This window comes from Lolium perenne, chromosome 5, assembly GCF_019359855.2.
Source record: "Lolium perenne isolate Kyuss_39 chromosome 5, Kyuss_2.0, whole genome shotgun sequence".
Classification (NCBI taxonomy): Eukaryota; Viridiplantae; Streptophyta; class Magnoliopsida; order Poales; family Poaceae; genus Lolium; species Lolium perenne.
The window spans coordinates 136,387,157-136,409,128 of NC_067248.2; the positions used below are offsets into that span (position 1 = coordinate 136,387,157).

At 50.2% G+C, this 21,972-nt stretch overlaps 1 protein-coding gene across 1 annotated transcript; it reads left to right on the top strand.

Annotated features, from left to right (window-relative positions):
* The first annotated feature begins 19,663 nt into the window (after window positions 1-19,663).
* On the top strand, window positions 19,664-21,347 carry LOC127299999 (MYB transcription factor 69-like). Its single transcript, XM_051330060.2, has 2 exons — window positions 19,664-20,048; window positions 20,152-21,347. The coding sequence occupies exons 1-2, from the start codon at window positions 19,786-19,788 to the stop codon at window positions 20,858-20,860; spliced, it is 972 nt and encodes a 323-aa protein (XP_051186020.1). The 5' UTR covers window positions 19,664-19,785; the 3' UTR covers window positions 20,861-21,347.
* The last annotated feature ends 625 nt before the right edge of the window (window positions 21,348-21,972 follow it).

Sequence of the window (21,972 nt, forward strand, 5' to 3'; positions counted from 1 at the left end):
GTGGACCAAGGAGTCAGCCCTCAAGAGGACGGAAGCATATGATGAAGCGCGGAGTTCGATAGACAGCCTTGTCGGAGCATGTCGTGAAATTGCCAAGTCTTTGTCCCTGAAGAGGGCCAAAACCACCGTCATCGACACCATGACCAAGCTCATGAAGCAAGTGCCGGAACTTATCACGGACTGGCAAGAGTCTTCTGCTCGCGGAGTCGCCTCCCTCATCTTGGCCACCTGCAAAGCGCACTTCCCCGCCATGAAGTTCGCGGATATCGCACGCGACCCTCCAAAGGGTGCCAATATGAGGGCGATCCTCGCGGAAACCAAGGGATTCGATCGACTCTTTGTTTCACGGGTTAACCACTCGTTCTGGTACCACAAGTACGATCTTCCCAAGGGCTTCGTGGAGGCGGAAATTGAAGAAGAAGGCGCCGAGGAGGAGTACTATGGGGAGGGATCCGGCTCAAGCACTAGTGTGGTTGGTGAAGGCTTCGAGGAGGACTCTGATGTAAGCTCCGACGACGTCTCCGACGAGGGTTCCGACGAGGACTCTGCCTATGTGGCATCTGACGAGGATCCGTCATCCAAATAGGGATCTGTTAAAACAAAGAAACAATGATGTATCATTTTGTCCCCGGAGTGGGTTTGTAAGATAACTTAAATTCGTAAGTAGCTAGGGACGAAACAATGATGCATGGGCGGAAACAACTTATCCTGCTATCCTTTAATATTATTTGCATGTTTCGTTTGTCGGAAAGCAAGTGCTGACTTCGTTGTTTTCCGGCTTGCCCACTTGACCTTCCACGAGCCGGAAGACCTTTAGCCGGAAACGCTCGCCTGCGGCGACGAAGCCCAATGGCAATCCGTCCATAACCGCGGAAACAAGCCCCCAGTTGAGGTGCCGGAAATCGTTACTAGGAATCCGTGAGTTCGCAACAGAAAGCATCTTCCGTCAGAAAACTTAAGCTTACGTCCTAAAGGACGATTTTAAAAATCACAACTTTCATACACGCCTAGGCGGAAATATCCAGCTCTGCGGTATTAGTCGGAAAACATACACGATCTAAAAATGAACAAGTAAAGGAGGTAAAAGACTCAAAGAGTGAACCAGAAGCTTTATTTCATTTGATCATGTATAATTATTACAGAGTATGATACTCGGAAATTTATGCTAAGTGTGGAAAGGACGTAGCTGTGAGATGTTCCAGGGCCGATCTGTTTCGTCGTATATGTCACCCGGATCCTCTCGCTTGCGTTTCCGGTGCCAATTTGCGGGTCTGTCTTTCAACTCCCGGAAATGGACGAGGTAGTATGATCCATTGTGAAGCACTTTGCTAACGACAAAAGGTCCTTCCCATGGAGACTGTAGCTTATGGTCTTTCACCTGTCGAAGGTGGAGGACCAGGTCTCCGGCCATAAACGAGCGATTCCGGACTCGACGGCTATGGTAGCGTCGGAGCTTCTGCTGGTATATGGTGGAGCGTTGGTCAGCCAAATTCCGAGCTTCTTCGATCAAGTCCACAGATAGCTGTCTGGCCTCGTCAGCAGTTTCTTCGTTGTAGGCGGAAACTCGCGGTGAATCGTGGATGATGTCGGAGGGGAGTACGGCCTCGGATCCGTATACCAGGAAGAAAGGAGTAAATCTAGTTGACCTGTTAGGGGTAGTTCGTAAACTCCACGGGACAGAATCTAACTCATCAGCCCAAGCTCCAGCTACGCGCCGCAGCGGTTCTTCAAGGCGTGGTTTAATTCCTGATAATATGAGGCCATTGGCCCTTTCAACCTGTCCATTGGACTGTGGATGAGCCACAGAAGCAATGTCCAGCCGTATCCCTACGTCCTCATAGTAATCCTTCAGTTCTCCCTGTGCGAAGTTAGTGCCGTTATATGTGATTATGTTGTGCGGGATGCCGAATCTCATCACGAGGCTGCAGACGAATTTTAGTGTCGTAGCACCGTCGGCTTTTCTCACTGGCTTTGCCTCGATCCACTTACTAAACTTGTCAACAGCGACCAGGAGGTACTCAAAACCGCCAGGAGATGATTTCTTGAGTTTACCAACCATATCGAGCCCCCAGACCGCAAATGGCCAGGTGATAGGGATGGTCTTCAGCTCTTGGGCTGGAGCGTTTGGTTGAGTAGCGTAGTACTGACAACCTCGGCAGGTCTTAACTAGCTTGTCAGCATCTTCTTTAGCTGTGAGCCAGTAGAATCCTAGCCGAAAGGCTTTTGCAACGAGTGACCTGGGGGCGGCATGATGCCCGCAGTCCCCTGCGTGGATCTCTCTGAGGATCTCAATACCGTCTTGATTTGAGACGCATTTAAGAAATACCCCTATTGCGCTTTGTTTGTAGGGCTGTCCATCAACAATTGTGTAGGATCTTGCTCGTCTGATGATCTGTCGTGCGAGGACCTCGTCCTCTGGCAACTTTTGATCGATGAGGTAGTCCAGGAAAGGTTGTGTCCAAGCCGGAATGATAACCATCACTTCTCTGGCCAGAGATACTACCACCTCTTGGTTTTCCGGGTTAGCGCCCTTCACCGAGGGTATCCGTAGATGCTCCAGGAAAATACCAGGCGGAATTTGTTTCCTGCCGGATCCGAGCTTAGATAGCATATCTGCCGCTGCGTTGTCGTCTCTTCTGACGTACTTGACTTCGTATCCGAGGAAGCATTTGGCGATCTCGTCAACTTCGTCTCTGTAAGCCGCCATGACGGAGTTTCTGGCGTTCCAGGTTCCGGCTACCTGCTGTGCCACCAAGTCGGAATCTCCGCATCAAATGATGTGCTTGATCCCTATCTCCTTAGCGATGCGCAGTCCGTGTAGTAGAGCCTCGTATTCTGCCATATTGTTTGTAGCTTGGAAGTGAATCTGCAGAACGTACTGCAGTTCTTCTCCGGTAGGGGACTTCAGGGTGACTCCGGCTCCTGAGCCTTGATGCTGCTTGGATCCGTCGAAGTGCATAACCCATGTCTCTGGTTCCGGCTCCAGGCTTATGTCCGGAGCTTCCGTCCAATCTGCGACAAAATCCGCCAAGACCTGGGACTTGATCGCAGTCCTGGCTTTGTAGTTGATGTCGAAGGCTGATAATTCGATGCCCCATTTTGCTGTGCGTCCTGTTGCGTCAGCATTATTGAGAATTGTAGCCAGTGGAGCTTTGCTCACGACTGTTACTGGGTGCTCCTGGAAGTAGTGCCTCAGCTTCCTGCTACCTAGGAATACTCCATAGGCTAGCTTTTGAAAGTGAGGGTATCTCTGTTTGGATTCCGTAAGCACTTCGCTAATGTAGTAGACTGGCCTTTGGACTCCATACTCGTGTCCTTCTTCCTGTCGCTCCACTACGATGACGGGGCTGACGACTTTGTTGGTGGCTGCCAAGTAAAGGAGCATAGGCTCTGACTCTCCTGGAGCTTCTAGGATAGGTGGGGAGGTGAGTATCTCCTTCAACCCTTGAAGTGATGCATCTGCTGCCGCGTCCCAGACAAATTTGTTTGTCTTCTTCAATAGCTTGTACAGGGGTAGCGCCTTCTCGCCAAGACGGCTGACAAACCTGCTGATTGCTGCAACACAACCAGTTAGTCGCTGCACGCCTTTGAGACAAGTTGGCCTTTTGATGCACAGGATTGCCTTGATTTTCTCCGGGTTCACCTCAATGCCCCTATTTGAGACAATGAAGCCAAGGAGTTTTCCAGCTGGAATGCCAAAGACGCACTTCAGCGGATTCAGCATCATCTTGTACCGACGGAGATTCTCAAATGTTTCTGTGAGATCGCTGATCAAGTCGGATCCTTTCCTGGTCATAACCGCGATGTCGTCGACGTAGGCGTGCACGTTCCGGCCAATTTGGTCCTTCAGGCACCGCTGCATCGTACGTTGGTAGGTGGCACCTGCGTTTTTCAAGCCAAAAGGCATAGTAACATAGCAGTAAGTGCCAAATGGGGTGATGAACGAGGTCGCCTTTTGGTCGGACTCCTTCATCCGGATCTGATGATACCCGGAATATGCGTCAAGAAAACACAGAAGTTCCGCCCCTGCCGTCGAGTCAATGACTTGGTCAATGCACGGCAGGGGAAACGGATCCTTCGGGCAATGTTTGTTCAAGCCAGAGTAATCGATGCACATTCTTAGTATTTCAGAATTCTTTTTGGGTACAAGGACGGGGTTTGCGACCCAATCAGTGTGGATAACTTCTATTACAAAACATGCCTCTAGTAACTTTGCTAGTTCCATTCCTATGGCGCGGCGCTTCTTATCTCCAAAGCGTCGCATAGCTTGCTTCACCGGTTTAGCCCCCGGATTTATGTTGAGGTAGTGCTCGGCGAGTTCCCTAGGTACTCCAGACATGTCAGAAGGCTGCCATGCGAAGATATCCATGTTAGCGCGGAGGAACTCGACGAGCGCGTCTTCCTATTTGGGGTCCATGTTGGCTCCGACCGAGACCTGCTTAGATGCATCTCCCTTCTTGAGGTCGATGTTTTTGGTCTCTATCGCGGCCTTGAACGAGTTTTTCTATTCGGAGATTTGCCTCTTGGTGGTTTGCATCTCAGTCGGATCTACCGCGGCTCTATCGCCTTCCAGCTCTTCTCCGGAAATCACAGATTCTGCGAAGGCGGCTTCGCCCAACTCGCACTCGTGAGCTTTCTTGTAGTCTCCGGATATGGTAATCATGCCATTAGGACCCGGAATCTTGAGCTTGTTGTAGATGTAGCACGCTCTTGCGTGGAACTTGTGGTAGGTGGGCCTGCCGAAGATGACGTGGTAGGAGCTCTTGAAGGGCACGACCTCAAACGTGATCATCTCTTCGCGGAAATTTTTAACATCGCCGAAGGCCACGGGAAGTCTGATGCTACCTAAGGAATTCGCCTTTTTACCCGGAACCACACCATGGAATTCAGTGGTGCTGTGTTTAAGCTGTTCCTTGGTAAGGTTCATCCTCTCTAGAGTCTCCAGGTACATGATGTTCAGGCTAGCACCGCCGTCCATGAGGCACTTGGAGAAGTCATAGCCGTCTATGCGGGGACTTACAACCAATGCATAGCACTCCTTCGGAACGACAGTAGGATGGTCCTTCCTATCGAACGTACACGGAGTTTCCGACCACCTGACATACTGCGGCACAGCTGGAACTGTGGCGTTCAGGATCCGGAGAGCTGATTTGCTGTGCCTGACCGTTGGGGTTCCGAGGAAGGTGTGGTACGCGCCCGCACTCTTTTTGACCAAGGGGTTGGGTTTAGCTGCGGCTCCTTCCTTGGGATCCGGGGAAGCGTCATCCTCGTCCATTGCCTCGGAACTGTCTTCCTCCTTGTCCTTGTTCTTGCCCTTTCCTCCTTTGCCGCGTGGGCGGTGCTTCCGGGCTCGCTTGTAGCCTGCTTCCGGGTCAGATTTTAGATCGTTGACCCACTTGCAGTTGCGATTGGTGTGAGTGGACTTCCCTGTAGCCGGATCCAGGTGGGCCAGGCAGGGCATGTCTCTATACTCTTCATAGGTTTGGGGGGTGCGGGTTCTGGCAGCGGTAACTTCGTCACGCTGCTGGCCCCTGCCGGCTCCGCCCCCGCGGCCGCGTCCTCTTCCGCCTCCTTGACCTCCGCGTTGGAACGCCATGGCGACCATCTCGGATCCGCCACTCTTCTGGTCATCAGGGGGATTTTTCCGCTTGCTGCCGCTGCTGCTACCGTTGTCACGGTTCTTCTTCTGTTGATGCAGGGGAATTGCTGTGGCCGCTAGATCTCCGCATGCGTCGTCATCGGCGGCAGTATGATCACTGGCAATGGAGATCATGTCATCCAAAGTCAGTTTATTTGCGTTGGCCAAGCATGTGAGCTTGTGCCGCAGCAATCCTCCTTGATGCAATCCTCCTATAAAGGCATGCATAGCCGTGGTGTGATCGACGTTTTCACACTCGTTCTTGCATGCCAACCATCGGGAGAGGAAGTTCCTTGATGTTTCTCCCTTCTTCTGGATACATGCCTGTAAGTCGCTTGTCGTGGCAGGCCTTTTGTAGGTGACCCTGAAGTTCTTTTCGAAGGCGTTCTTCAGGTCGAACCAGCAAAAGATAGAGTTCTTCTCGAGGTCGCTGAGCCAGATCCGGGCTGGACCTACAAGGTACAACTGGAGCATGCGGCAGGCGATATTAGGGGTTCCTCCGGCGAAGGTCACAGCATTGTAGTAATCCTCGATCCAGGTATCCGGCCTTTCGGTGCCATCATAATGCTTCAGGTTTCCGCGTAGCTTGAGGTTCATCCTTGGCTTTGGTTCCTCTCGAATCATCCTGCCAAAGCATTTTGGGCCGATGTAGTCAGATCTGTATTCGTTGAGACGTTCCCGTGCGTCACGCGGGCCGTTGCGGGGAGACTTTGAGCGAGAGCGAGATTTCCGACCACCGCCTCCGCCTCCACCTCCGCCTCCACCGCTGGGTGGTGGGGAGGGAGACCTGCGAGGGGGTCGGTTTGACCTTTTGCTTCCGCCTTCTGATTCTCCGCGCCCTTCGCGGTGCTGACTCCGGCTTCGGTGGCTGCCTTCACCGTGGTGCTGGCTGCCGCCGTCGTTCCGGCTTCGGCGGGGTTCCGGCTCGCGGTCGTCGTTCCAGCTCCTCCTTGGCTCGGGCTCACGATCGTTGTTCCGGCTGCGGCGAGGTTCCGGCGTGCGCTCCCTGCTCCTATTCCTCTCAGGTACCATGTTGTCGCGGATATTGATTCCACCTGGCCCATGGGGTCTGGTGTTTCCGGCTGGACTACGACGGCGGGGGAGCGGAGGACGCGGGTATCCCCTAGGTGGAGGTGACGGGTTCCGGTACTTGTCTTTACCAGAGTACATCGCATCCTTTCCCTTATTTGGATCTGACGGAGGTGTCTTTGATGGTATGGGGATTGGATTTGGGTGCTCTCTGGTTCTTCTCCTGCGCTCCGAAGATCCGGTGCGCGATTCGTCATCACGATGGCGATTGTCGTAGGCGTCCTTCTGCGCAGTGGAGACGCAATGCTCCAGGTTGGATTCCAACCTGCGCGAAGTGTCTGCCTTGCTCTGCTGCTTCATTGCTGAGGCAACTAGCGTTCGGACGTAGTCGATATCAATCTCCTCGTCCTTCTTCTTTAAGATCTCCGCAGCCTTCTTCATGTTATCCTTTGGAGTTGCGAGTGGTTGTTGCTCAGTGGGGGTTGCGAAGGTATAGCTTCCCGCCTGATTTTATCGGCCTCCTGCTGAAGCTCGGCGACCTTGTCTTTCCAGTGTTGCTGGAGCTCCTTGACTTTTACCAGTTGTTCATCCACCTCAAGCTCTCGCTGGCAGAAATTTTCCACGAAGTGCATGGCTTCTTTCCTCTCGTCCAGCATTGCTGCTGCGGTTCTGGCTAATTTCTGGGCAGTTGCCAGCATCTCCTGTCTTTTAGCTTCTAGAGCCTCCAGATCTGCGGCATCATCAGGGGTTATGGGTTTGTTGAGAATATCCAAGTGTGCGATTGCCTCCATGCCTGCTTGCTCAACCATCTCTTCTGGGGATAGCACTTCCTTGTGCGGACGTACCCGCGAGAGCGGAGATCCAGCATGGGATGGCTGAGGGTCGGAAAAGGTATTATCATCAGAATGTCGTTGATCCAGCGCCGCCAAAGTTGCAAGAACCTGTTTAGGCTGGGCAGATTCAACTTCAGACTGTTCACCATACCCGAGTTCCGACACCTTGCGGTCGAACTCTTCAGTGTTCATGGAGGGGGCATCCCCGGAGATTGGGCTTAGGTTACCCAGTATCGATTCTTCGCCCGGAGCGTCGCTTTCTCCGACAGCCTCCTGCTGATCCGGAGCGATGCTATTTTCCAGTGCCTCGACCTGCCCGGGTCCAGCTCCAGCCTCTTGAGGGGCGGTTCCGGCGGTATGGGCCAAAAAGTGTACGAAGTGACACCTTTGCTTCTCTAACACCTGGGAAACCCAGGCGGATCTGCATTGGTCTTCCACCTTTATTTCCTGCTCAGGGGCGGATTGGGTGGGCTTTGATTTTCCAGATCAAAGGCGGAATCTTCCTTGGGAAGTTCCTGCGTCTCAGATCGGATCTTCGTGACTGCGTCCTGCTCAGCGGCGGTCGCGTCAGCGTTACTTACCAGAGCGTTTCCGTCGGAATCGACGGTTTCGCCGATGAAGATGTGTATGCCGCCGACTGGGACGATGGAGAGCTTGACGGGGTTTGTCTTGGCCGGAATCCAGCACTCATCCGGAGGGACGATCGGAAGGTTTCCGGCGTAAAGGACGCGCCCCACAGCGATGGTGTCGTCGTAGCTTCCCATGGCGGAACCCTCCCGGTTCCGGCCTCCAGACGCCGCAGGCCCCACGGCCACAAGGTCCCACGCCCCACGGTGGCTTCCCTAAGAGAGGAGCTTGGAAGGCTGAAGGAAAAGCTGAAGGAGGAAGGAGCGTCCAGGCTGGCTGCTGAAGCTTGGGCAACTGAAAAAGATGATCTTCTTCGCCAGTCTTCCTTGGCTTTGCTTGGTAACTCCTTTTATGCTTCCCTGTCGAATATTGCTTTGCGAATTCGATCCTTTGTTAATAATCTTTTCGTTTCGTCTTCGGCAGAGGCCGCTGATATCCCTGCCGATGCTTTGGATAAGCTCCCAAACAATTCTCCGGCCAATGGTGTGTCGATGACTCTTGCTTCGCACCAGCTTACATGGGAGCTCCTTGAGAAGGGCAAGGGAGCCATGACGCGGATGCACTCGATGATCTTCCCCAAGCTTAGTCAAGACAAGACTTTGGGACAGCTGATCGATGCTTTCGCAGTCGACAGCAAGGAGGTTATCGAGGTATTCAAACGCACTTCGCGTACCTATGGTGCCCTTCTAGCCTTCCAACTCATGATGGGTCATGGCTTCAAGGCCGATATTGAAGAGATGTCTAGGGAGCTGCCGAAAAAGCAAGATGGGCAATTCGTCGATTTGGGCGTCTTCAAAGCGTCAGCTCTTAAGTGTGCACGCCAGCTCCTTGAGCTGGTTTCATCAAGAAAAACATCGTCTGGCCCAAGCTTATCGACCCAGACCCAGGCTCCCTGATTCTTGTAACAAAGCTTCTTTTTAGATTGATGTGAAACAATGTCCTGTCGCAGAACTTGCAGTTGTAATGAATTCCATGATGGCAATGTTGCTAGTGTACTTTTGTTATGACATTTTTATTTGCACTCTCCCGATGGGAGTTACTTCCAATACTGAAGCGATGCGATCTGTCATACCCTTTAACGATGTTGTTGCAGGTTTTCCCAGTGCCTGCATTTGTCGATGATTCTTCGGGTGCCGTTTCTGAAGGTGATCGAATCCAGCGTATGAAGGAGCGGATCGCGCAGATGGAAAAGGACTTGCGCAATACCTATGCCTTGGCTGCCATTATCAAGAAGAAGAGCGAGATTGCAGCCGACGTGGAGCGCTATGCTCTTACTGAACTGCATAAAACCACCGAGAGTTTGAACTGTAAGTCCCCTGGTCCTTGTGCTCATTATTCTTCATCAACAATGCATCGTCTGATCTTCCGTTGATTCCTTTGCTAGTCATAGCGCTAAACCGTGCCGAAGAGAACAAGCGGATTCACGAACGCGTGAACGCATTGACCCAGCTATCATCGGCTGATGAAATTTTCTGGAGGGAGCACTCGAAAGCTTCGGCTGTCGCGCAGTTCCAGGATCGGGTCCAACAAGTCCACCACTTCTTCGACAAGTGCTATAAAGGTCTAAGAGTAATTTGGAGGACGATGTTCCCTTTGAACGCGGTCCCTCCTACATTGTTGACTCTGATGTCTGAATTTAGAAACACCAAGAAGATTCGGGATTCGGTGCGAGCTCAGGTTTTTGCAGGAGCCAGATTTACGCTTGCCCTTTCCTTGCACGTTATCCTTCGGCAAGCCTGCTGAGTATTGCTAATATGGTTGGTGCTTTGGAGCCGCTGTACCTGAAGGTGGTATTGCCTGCCAATATAATTGTCGATAGGCTTGAAGAGAATTCGAAGGCACCTGAAGAAGAAACTCCGCAAGAGTAATTCAGGGTTATGTTCTTATTGTAAATAGATAATTTGGCTTCTTCATCCAAACGTTTGGATTGCGAGGCTGAAACTATTTTTCGGTAGGTACATGTATATGCACTTTTACCATGTAAGTGCCGTTGGCATATTTTGAAGGAGCAAATCTTAATTGCCCGTTAAGCGTATGTGTATTCGTTGTTCAGCAAATTATTTGAGTGATCAGCTCGTGTTGCAGGTCTTGCTAGACCCGTTGTATGTGCAACTTTGCTTTCAACCGATGTATGTCCGGACAGCAGCTCCCGAATGTATCGGAAGCACTAACTCTGCCGATGAGCCCGTTGTTCTTTGATATTTCCGCAAGTAAAATATCGAACGTGGGTTGTTTTACGTATGAACTTCCAAACTCTTGCTGTTTACGGCACTCGTAGAGACATCTATAGCAGAGGGAAGGGTCAGTGTCCTTGTTTGTTTTGCATCCTTTAGCACTCGTAGTTTCAGAGGCTTTTTCGGAGCACAATCTTTTACCACGCACTTCGTCGCACCATCGTTCACCGAGGGACGCAAGCAAGGTGTATAATGATGCGGTGCGGGTGCTCCGAATTACTGCAATGCTTTTCAAGGAATCAAAACTTAAGTTCTTATTAATAGAGTAAGTATGAAACTAAGGGGCGAAAGAGGAAAAAACCCTGTTAAAAAAGGAGGGGAAATACTAAATACTATCCACCCGTTTAAGCAAGGGGAGGGTCCTTCTTATCTTCTGGCTTGTCCACCGCGTCAACGATTTTGGGAGCGTTGTTGATTTCGCCAGGTGTTTCGGCGGTGATTGCCAGGGTCTTGCTTTCTTCTATGACTGCTGCGCCACCAGCTGCCGAAGCTTTTCCTGCTGAAACTTCTAGGGCAAGGTCGGCTGGCTTCTTCTTCGTCTTCCTGACGTGGTTTTCTTCCTTATTGTCACGTGCCGATGACTTGGAAGGGAGATCGATGACTTCCTGTTTTAACCCGAATTTTGCAGCGATTCTCTGAAAATCGCGATCATAATTATCCGAGCGTGAGAAAAATTCCATAGACTGTGACGTTTGTCCCATTGCTCCCAGGCATTTTCAGCTTGAGGTATGCGCAATGTGGCACAGCCATGAACTTGGCGTAAGCTGGTCTTCCGAGTATAGCGTGATACTGCGATTCCCAGTTCACGACTTCAAACTCGATTTTTTCCTTCCTGAAGTTGTCGGGTTTGCCAAAGACGACATTTAGGTAAACTTTGCCAAGGGAGTACGCCGGTGAGGTGGGGAGAATCCCGTGAAAACATGTATCTGTCTCTTCTAGCATCCTCATAGTAATCCCCATACTTTTGATTGTGTCGACGAATATCAGGTTAAGTCCACTGCCGCCATCCATGAAGACTTTGCTCATCTTGAACCCTCCAATTTGCGCATCAACTACTAAGGCAGCGTGTCCTGGTTTCGGGATTGTCATCGGGTGATCCGCCCTGCTGAACGTGATGTTCTGGGATGACCACTCGACATACTCGGGAATGTTGGCCATCATGCTTTCTGCCAGATTGATTTCTCGGGTGAGCTTCTTCATTTCTCTTCTCGAAACACATGTCCTGTGGATCATGCTCATCTGCCCACGTGGTGGTGGGAATGCTTCGTTGGGTTTGTGAGGCTGAACCTGCTGGACCTGGTACTGCGGTGGGGGTGGTGGTGGTGGTGGCTGTTGCTGCTGCTGGATGAGCTTCTGCATTTCAATGAACTTCCTACAATCTCTGAGCAGGTGACTCGACTTCGTTTTGTTTTCCTTAGAGTCGGTGTACGAGTGCAAGTAGCAGGGAGCGTTTATCTGTTCGGCGAAGGGTAGATCGGGAATCCTATGTGGTCGTGGTTTGTAATTGCCGCGATTTCCAGAGTTGCTCCGGTTGCCGTCCTGCCGATCGTCTCGCCTATCATCGTACCGATCGTCCTGCCGATCAGAGTATCCCGCGGCTACCAGGTTACTGTCGTCGTAACTGCGGTTTTTTCTTTTCTTATAACGATCCCTTCGTCCACCCGAATCATGCTTCAGCTGGTCGTCGTCTTCGTCATCACTGCGCTGTCGTGGCCTTCGTACGTTGTCCTCGCCATCAACCCAGCTGTTGGCGATTTCCATTAACTTGGTTATAGTTTTCGGCTTTTTGCGCCCGAGTTCCTCTATGTAGGTTTCACGTCGGATGCCATCGCTGAAAGCATCGATTGCTCTGTCGACAGAGACATCTTCGGCGGCGTTTAGGAGCTTGGTGAATCTCCCGATGTATGCACGCATCGATTTCTTCTGCTTTTGTTGGCAGTGTCGTAATTCATCAATCCCGACAGGCCTTTTGTACGTTGCTTGGAAATTAGCGACGAAAGCGTCCACTAGATCGTCCCATGACTTAATGGAACCCTTCGGCAGGCCTCTTAACCAAGCTCGTGCGGAATCTTTCAGTTAAAGCTTCAAGCATTGCATAGCTGCTATCTGATTTCCCTTCTGTAGAATCACGGTCTGCAAGTAGTCGTCTATCCAGGACCTCGGCTCCTGCTATCCGTCGTATTTGGCAGCATTAGTAGGGGTGGGTTTGAACTTTTTGGGCGGCATTGCCTCCCGAATTTTGTAGCTCAAGCAATCGGCTCCCCTTAGCTCGCTGTCATTCTCCTGGCTTTCATCCGAGGTATCACTGTCGTATTCCTCCCTAGCGGCACGTCGTTGTCTCACTTTGTCGATTCTACCTTTGGGTGATTTCGTCTCGAGCGTCCCTTGAGCGATGCTTTGAACCACTGGCTTGTAATGTGTTTTTTTCGTTTCGTGGAACCAGGTTGTCTCCCAATATTGCGAGACTTTCTAAGACGCCCCGGTGAGCCTGAGCCATAGAACCTTCGGGTCGCTGATTTATGAGGTACACTGCGAGGTTAGCGGTTGCTCCTGCGACGGTTTTTGGCCGTGGCATGCCCGCAGTGTCCATGGTCATGAAGGATTTGGTCAGATTTGACGTGATATCTCTGGCGTCATCTTCCGAAAGTCTGGATAACCTCGATCGATGCTTGCCTGCTCCTTGAGTGCTTCGAGAGGCGCTTCCTCGCGAGCCTCTTTGTCGTTCGCTAGATTGGTCTGCAGCAGATAGGCGTCTCTCGAGGGTGGCTTGTTCTTTCGATAGACGCTCTCGGTTTTTCTCCAATATAGAACGATAAGCGTTGAGGGTCCCAACCGAGGTTCCTGCGGGGAGCGGTGTGTTGTTAAGCACGGCTGCCCTGGCTGTTGCCCACTCTTCCTCTGCGATGGTGTAATCGCTGTTGTTGTTACTGGCGTTGTTTTCAAAACTCGCCCGTCTGCTGCAGCGGGGGGTGTGATCTTCGTCTCCCCTGTTCCTCGTGTTTCCTATGTTATTGGCGGCATAAACTTGATGGTGTGCCGCTTTCCACGTGGCTCCTCGGACGATGCTGTCGACGCTATCCTCTCCCGATGAATACTGGGCGTTGCAGATGAACGGTGTGTCGCTTGATCCCAGCCCGTGCCTGGTGTCACAGTTCAAGCAGTAGTACGAGGTCATCTCCGAAGATGCGGGATTGTCGGATCCAACCGACATTGAAGACGTCGAACGGGGAGTCGATACGGAGAGGAGTTCGTCGAATCCGTCAGGCCAGCCGAAAGATCGACTGATGACGATAAGCTTGGCCCTGCGGCTGGTGATGGCGATCTCCTTGCTGACCTGGGGGTGTGTGGCTCCAGCAGTCGAAGGACTCCTTCCGCGTTGACGTTGTAGTGGACGCTGCCGAAGGTCATCTCCATGTTTACTTGTAGATCTGAGAAGGTCGAGCGAGAAGAATCGCTGTGCGGGGTGAACTCGTAGGAGCCGAATCGAATCGGGCTTCCTAGATTTGGCGATGATGACGATGATGGCGTCGACGAAGCCGCCGCCGACATGACTGGATCTGCCGATGAATTGCCTTGTGCCGACAGGCTTCCCACAGATGGCGCCAATAGTCGAGGGTACTTCTCGGCAATGCCCTCCGATTGGGGCTTAGGGTTGATGGAATCATGTAGGCTGACACGAGACATCGGTTCACAGACAAGCGGGAAGAGCGATTTACCCAGGTTCGGGGCCGTCGATGAGGTAAAACCCTTACGTCCTGCCTGTCTGATCTTGATTATGAGAATATTGGGTTACAATGGGGTGCCGAAGGGTTCGGCTGAGATCTCGTCGAGAGGCTAAGTGCTGCGGCGGCCTAGCTCTAGACTTCTGGTGGCTAAAGTTGCTAAGATTGATCGTGTCCCTCGTCAGCCCCTCTCCTGACCTTTATATAGGAGGCCAGGTCTCAAGAGGTCTGTCCGGGTACGATTAGGTTTACAAGAGACCTAGTTCTAAACTTTCCTTGTTCGGCTCCTCCTTTGTCTTGTTTGCCAAGCAATCTTCTACCGCATTGTCCAAGTGGCCCGCCTTGCCATCGTGTACCTTCATGGGCCTCCAGTTGGATTGTACGGGATAGGGCAATGTCGGTTACCCGAAGGGTAATGCCCACGTCAGCGCGACCCAATGAAAATTTTCCATGTGGCAAACCCACCTAGCAATTTCCATCACAGTGATTTCCAGGATATGCGCGGTGTGACAAGTGTCTCGCCGTGAGACCAGATTCCCCACGCGATCTCGTACCTTTTTTTCCTGAATATTACTTTTTTGTAAAAAGTCTACCGATCTATTTATTAGAGTATACGTGTTTGGTTATATTTGGTATTTTAAAATTGTAATGTAGATCTATTTCTACTAGGTTTTCTTAGTCTCCAAATTTTGCCTACTATATAAACAGCCCAAGAGACTCACAATATAATCATAATTATCATCGATTAATACAATCAATATTCCATAATCTATCACTATTTACAATCCACCACTGCAGTGTAAAGAATCTCAAAAGTAATAAAGTTATAAATAAATCTTTGAACCACCTAGCGATGACTACAAGCACTCGAACGAGTTGAAGGCGCGCCACTATCCTCGCATTTCCCTCATTAAAGACGGGCAAAGCTTGTCCTTGAGAGGGAGTGTGATCGTGTGAATGGAGGTATGCAAAATCGACCGGGGACGGGGACGGCGACGGATCACCCTAACCAGGCCACCTTGAGGCCTCAACAACGGCGCCGCGAACGTGTGACAATCGACGTCCTTTGGGTTCATAGGAATGACCAGATCAGGGCAAGCACTAGCACCCCATTCGCCGGCGGCGGCAGTGGATACCACAAGGTAGCCTAATTTGGCTGTGAGAGCAGCAATGGAAACAAAAGAATGACGAGACGGCGAGGATAGTAGGCCTGACCTGAGGAGGAACCCTATCCTAACATGCGTTTGTACCGCCGATATAATACCATTTCATTTTTTTGGCAAAATTATGTTAGAGCATCTCCAGCGGCGTGACGCGCGAACCGGAAATGCGTCTGCCACCACCTCCAGCGAGACGACGCAAAGTGACCGGGCCCTCCGCGAAGACGCAAACCTGGCTCAAATATGCGCCAGATTTGCGTCTCCGCGGACGCTCCGCGGTCGCGCCTAGCGTCCGCTCGCTTCCCCACGGGCCCTCATGGCAGCGACCCAGGTTCGATCGGCCTCGAATTCACAACGCGCGCCGGTATGGCAACCGCGCCGATCAACCGCCGGCCTCTTCGTTATACGCGCCATCGTTAATCCCCACACATTATAACCCCGCGTCTACGGTAATTCAAGTTCAACCGCCTCCTTCTTCTTCCTCTTCTTCTTCTTCTCCAACACTGGCACGCCATGAGCGACTACACGCTGCCGTCCGACTCAGAGAGCGAGGGCAAGTCGCCCGGATTTCTGCATTGGTGGGAATCCCCTGCGACGCCAAGCGATCCGGGCTCCACGCCCAGCGACCCTGCCTCCACGCCGAGTGAGGAGGAGGAGGACAGAGGCAGCAATGCCTCCGAAGGCCAGGAGGAGAACGGAGGGGGCGCTGCCAGCGACGCTGAGGACGAGGAGGAGGGCCAGGAGGAGGGGGAGGACTCCGACACCAAGTTCGCCCGGTTGAAGGCGCAGGAGGCAGCGGACGACAAGGCGGCGGCAAGGAAGAAGTCCAGGGCCCGGGCAAGAGCGCTGGCGCGGGCGGCGCGTCGTCGTCCGTTCACCGACGACGACGACAAAGACGCCATTTCTTCCAGTTTCAACTCCTCAATGGGCGCGTCGTCCTCCAGTTCCGACGAGGAGGTGACAAGCAAGAGGCGCAGGAGTTTCGACGATGAGGCAGGGCCTTCTAACAAGAAGGCCAAAAATTAGTTTTAGTTTATATGTTTTTAAATTTGTTCTTCTTTGTATGTTAAATATGTTTGAATCTATTCGATTGAAGTATCCGGTTAATTGTTTAGGCTATAATCTATTCGATTGGAGCAACATGACATCATTGAGTACTACTTTTTCGTGTTTAAACTTGCTCATTCAACAAAAATGAAAAGAAGTAGCAAAAAAAAACAATTGCATGTCCAAAATGCGTCGGACCGCTGGAGGTAGCCCCCGACGCAAACGGACATTTCGTCACTGGTGGTCATTTTGGCGTCCGTCAGGCGACGGAAACGGACGCCAACGGACAATTTAAACGTCCGAAATGCGTCGCGCCGCTGGAGATGCCCTTACCATTCGGAAGTGCTCTTTAAGAGACCAAGCCGTGGAGGCACCACGTGGGAAATCAATACCGGAAAAGCGACTCTTGTCCATGGGAACAGGGCAAACCATCGAGGCCGAGTGGACGTGGAGTTGCCAACGCCCGCGAGAAGCGATCGAGTACAGCGTGTACCATCATCCATGCGAGGCATACACATGGAGCACTAGTGTCTACACTTAATTGTGTGCTGACTGATGACCACCCGCAGTAACTGATGTGAGTGTTCATGGCTGGATGCATACGCACACTCCTGTGCAATACAGGGCCTAATCAAAACTGGGATCCTGCTTGATTTCATTGTGATAATAGAAATGAGCTATGCATGCATACATCATACATGAGTCCTAGTCAGGGATTAGTTTTTCTTGACTTTGAATATTAGGGGAGATGTGGCTGGAGTCTAGGCACATTGCCCCTGTCCTGTCCGATCAATTTGGGGTCTCTCATGTGCCTGTGCTTACGCATGCAGTATCATGTGTGGGCCTTCCAACATATGTAGTCAGGATTACCCGCCAAAAAAAATAGTCAGGATGATCGCAACAGGGTTTAACAATTATTTTAGGGCGTCCAACTGCTGCTGGCCCCAAGAGGATGCACTTGGTTTCTAGAAATATAATGGGCATGTTTGATTCAAGGTTTGTTTGATTCATAAGATAGAAAAGGTGCATGAATAGGAAAAATGAAGAATTGCTATGACCCCCCTTAAATCTTATGGTAAAGAAACCTATAAAAATTGGTACAACTAGTTGTTTGTTGGCACCATGGGAAAGCCATAGGAAATTTCTATAAATTGAGTGCATAGCATAGTTATCATAGACACATAGCCATTTTTCCAAGAGGTCTAACCTCTTGTTAGAAATCCTATAGGCTTGTAGTATAGGAAATAAATCCATAGAAATTTTGGAGAGTTCAATCCTTTAAATCAAACGGGCTCTATAAAGAAACTACGGGTAAAAATCTTACAAGATTCTTTTGCAAATCCTTTGAATCAAACAAGCCTTCAAAGGATTTCAAAAGCACATGAATAGGAAAAATGCGGGAATAGTATGTCATGCTATGTGAAATTCTACAAGAACAAAAAAAACATAGGAATTAGTTGCAGAAGTCATTTGGTTGCACCACACGAAAAACACACGAAATTTCTATAGAGATTAAGTGCATGCCATAGTTGTCATAGAAACATAGGAAATTTTCCAAGAGGTCTAACCTCTTGCTAGAAATCCTATGTGATATGTGATTGTAGTATAAAAAAACAATCCATAGAAATTTTGACGGGTTCAATTCTTTGAATCAAATGGCCTCTATAGGGAAAAAAATAAATATCCTACAATATTCCTTTATAAATCCTTTGAATCAAACAAGCCCTAATTTTTGTTATATTGTAATCAACTAAGAATGCATATGGTAGTTCTAAGAAAATGAATGCATGCCCTCACATTTTTATAAAGCATAAGAACTCGGTGAAGGAAGAAAAAGACACATCACCTTGGCATTCCTCGGGGCATCCTCATCGTTTATAAATACCCTTTGATCTATCTCTCAAAACCTAGATCTAAACTTCCACTTCGTTTATATGAGATCTAGATTGCCTTTTAAGCCAATTATTTGTGGAATCTTTGTGAGAGTTTCAAGATCCAAGTGACTACTAGCCTTGTGTTGTTCCTTCTTGTAGGGGTGTCTACCTCCTAGTCGGCTAGTGGTGTCACTTGGAAACATTCATGATGATTTGTGAAGGAGCCAAGAGTTTGTAAAGGTCCGTGGTTGCCTACTTTGTGAAGATCCCCTCTTAGTGGTTGGGCATGGACTAAGTATCCTATCTCAAGGAGAATAAGGTTGATGTTGACCAAAAACTTTGTTTCATTTGGACATTGTGCCCTAGCCTTCTCCTACGAGGATGTAGGGCAATGTGTGCCAACTAGCCTCGAGCTACATCCTTGTGTTTTTAATCTCTTTCTCTAGCTCCTTTAATTCTTTACAAACTATGTTTCACAATAGGTGGTCTTTCACTTAGGCGCCTCGAACGGAGATGTGTGAAAATGTAATCAAACAATGCCACACGATGAGCCCATGCGATACAAGTGGAACTATCTTGTCGCTACTATCATTTTTTCAAAGACATCGAACCACCATGATCTCCACCGACCATTGTGGCCCAACCCACAATCTAGAAGCATCTCGCCATCTTGGATTGGTCACACAGCCAACACCACCACGCCTCCCACTAAAAACTAACCAAGAAGCCGAATTCTAGATAGAAGCCGATGAGGACAGAAGGACAAGCAAGTAGAATCCCCCACCGACGGCAATGGCGTGTAGGAAGGTTATGGTGGCGGCTCCCGCAAAGAAGGCCTAATCGCCATTTGACCACACTAGGCACTCCTGAATTATCCGTTCTTTTTTCATGGTACCACCTTAGTTGGGTCCATAGAATTTTAGTAACTTGATTTATTTGATACAAAAAAAAGTTGAGATGTTTACTTAACTTAAAAGGTGATCATGAGAAGAAAAAAAAAATCAAATATGGAGAACCTAATATTTTCTGTTGCCTGGTCGCCACGAGGAAGAAATTTGTACATACGGTGAACTTAGGATGTGCATGGTTGGTTGCTCCTACCAAACATATACTACAAATACTACGGAATAAAACGACTTGACCGGTTATAGTGCCTTGACGAGTCATTGGTGGTGGCTTGCATGCAGAAGTCTAGCCAAGGAGCCTTTAAATTCCACACAGTAGCGCTAGGATACAGCAGTACGTACACCTCTAGCCCGTCCTTCCTTTAAGGCGCGGGTGGGCCGGGGTCGGTTTCTATGATTCATGTGATGTCGTTGACAGAAAGAGAAAGCAAGCATTGCATGTAGATCGACTAGAGCTATGGAAAGTGAAAGTAAATCATCAGCTGGCAGTAGCATCAAGAGAGCTATAGAGTAGAGGTAGACGATCGATAGCAAGTGAAAAGGAGGCGAGCTCACTCCCCTTCATCTCTCTCCTATATATATATACGGAGAGAGAGAGGGCGAGAGATCATCAGACAGTGTACTGCCAGAAGCCAGCAGACACAAGTTAGCTGCCAGAAGATCAAGGGACATCTGAGATCAAGAGGGGGAAGAAGAAAGTGGTCGGCCGATCGATCATGGGGAGGCCACCGTGCTGCGACAAGGTGGGCGTGAAGAAGGGGCCATGGACTCCGGAGGAGGACATCATCCTGGTGTCCTACATCCAGGAGCACGGCCCCGGGAACTGGAGGTCGGTGCCCATCAACACCGGCCTCATGCGCTGCAGCAAGAGCTGCCGCCTCCGCTGGACCAACTACCTCCGCCCCGGCATCCGCCGCGGAAACTTCACCCCGCACGAGGAAGGCATCATCGTCCACCTCCAGTCCCTCCTCGGCAACAGGTAAGCCGACTAGCTTGATCATCGAGCTTGGCCATGGCGTCCCCGAGCATGGGCGCTACACATGATCTAATTCCATGATTTCCATCCCTTTGGTGGAATGTAGATGGGCAGCGATCGCGTCTTACCTGCCGCAGAGGACAGACAACGACATCAAGAACTACTGGAACACGCACCTCAAGAAGAAGCTCAAGAAGCAGCAAGCCATTGGCGCCATCTTCGCGCCGCCGCCACCATCCTCCAGCTCTGCCGAGCCAGCTGCCAACCTCGCCGCCACCGGACACCTCGACCAACACCACCTATACCACCACCACGACCCGATGGCCGCTTTCAGCTCCAACGACCGCTACAACGGCGGCGCCCGAGGGGCGTACAGCAATCCGGAGGTCACCCAGACTACGATCACCATGCGTCCCTCGCCGTTCGCTGACGTTGCCACCGACTGCTCCTCCTCCTCCTACGCCTCCAGCATGGACAACATATCCAGGCTCCTCGGCGGCTTCATGAAGAGCTCCCCGCCCGCCGACGTCAAGCCTAACATCGCCGTGGCCAGCGACCCTTTCCTGTCCTTTGAGCGCATGTCTGGCACCGGCGCCGACCTGGGCTTCATCTCCGGCATTCAGCACCAGCAGCCGCCCCAGCCGGCGTTAATGGGAGGCGTCAGCTATCACGACGAGACCACCGGACAACAGCTGCTGCAGCATCAGGCACCACTGTGTTCGATCGAGAAGTGGCTACTCGATGAGGCCGCCGAGCAGGTAGCCGATCTGATGGACCTTTCCGATGGCTGCTCCTCCTTGCCAATGTTGTATTAGCTGAACAAACAAACAACGAACAATGTCGCTGTCAAAATACATTGTTAATTATACATGCATACACACACATCCACACATAATAGCTAGGTGAATTGTTTATGTTTACTACTTGTTCTAGCTAGTTTCTACAGTAGCAGATAGCTCTGCATGCATGCTTGATGCACCATCAATTTTAACTAGAGAGAGTGCTCCTGGTGAGAGAGAAAAAGATTAATGCCAGAGACGTTTACTAATGGTGCATATTGCCAGATTGGTATAAAGAACAGAGAGAGTAACAGGAATAAATTACAGGTGTGATGATAATGATATATATCATCTGTAAGCATGATGTAACGAAGTGTTCTCTTGTCAGTTTCTTTTTTTGTGTGTGAAAAAGTTTCAGTTTTGTCGTTTGCTTATACTAGCTGAAGTGTTTCAGCTTAGCTTACCAAGTGTTGAATTGTACGGAGTATGATTATAAGTGAGTGAAAGCCTCTGGTTTTGTCTTGATTGTAGTGGATTCTGCAACGACCTCTTGTACTTTTCCTGCATATGTACAGTGTGGCATATGAATGCTACCCAGAACTTGTTAGTAGAGAAAAAGCTAGAGCCAGAGACATGGAAGAACCTATGTCCCTGTCGGCGACGGCAGATGGTCCCTGATCACATTCACTGCAAAAGGAAAACCAACTCCCAACTTATGTAATTTTTCCAGCCCGGCTTATTTAGAGCAAAACGAAAATGAACCATTTTTTCTGTAGATGAGTAATTACTTAGCTGTTCCAAAGGAAAACAAGTTCTAAAGCCAGTTAACTAGCAAGTATCTGTCAATGAAAGATACATATGTTGTTGCACAGAATCTGCAGAAGAATTTACAATGATTGTGCCTGGCTAGTCATCATCGTCCCTGGAAATGCATTGTTAGCTTGTAGCGCATCAGGTTAAGCAACAGGCAGTACGGCATAGGATAGCCATTAATATCCAGGAAAAGATGATAAATTGCATGATTAAGACATGGTCTGTGGCGTGTCCCTTGATCTCTGTTATGTGTCCCTTTTGTGTCATGCTCAGAACCCTCTACTATAGTTACGCTACAGTTCCCTAAAGCCACTCACAATTCACAACTTTGGCCA

Bases quoted from the DNA above. Each gene is read 5' to 3' on its own strand.
- LOC127299999 (XM_051330060.2), top strand. From the start codon at position 19,786: ATGGGGAGGCCACCGTGCTGCGACAAGGTGGGCGTGAAGAAGGGGCCA. The intron at 20,049-20,151 runs GTAAGCCGACTA...GGTGGAATGTAG, and splicing joins CAGTCCCTCCTCGGCAACAG to ATGGGCAGCGATCGCGTCTT.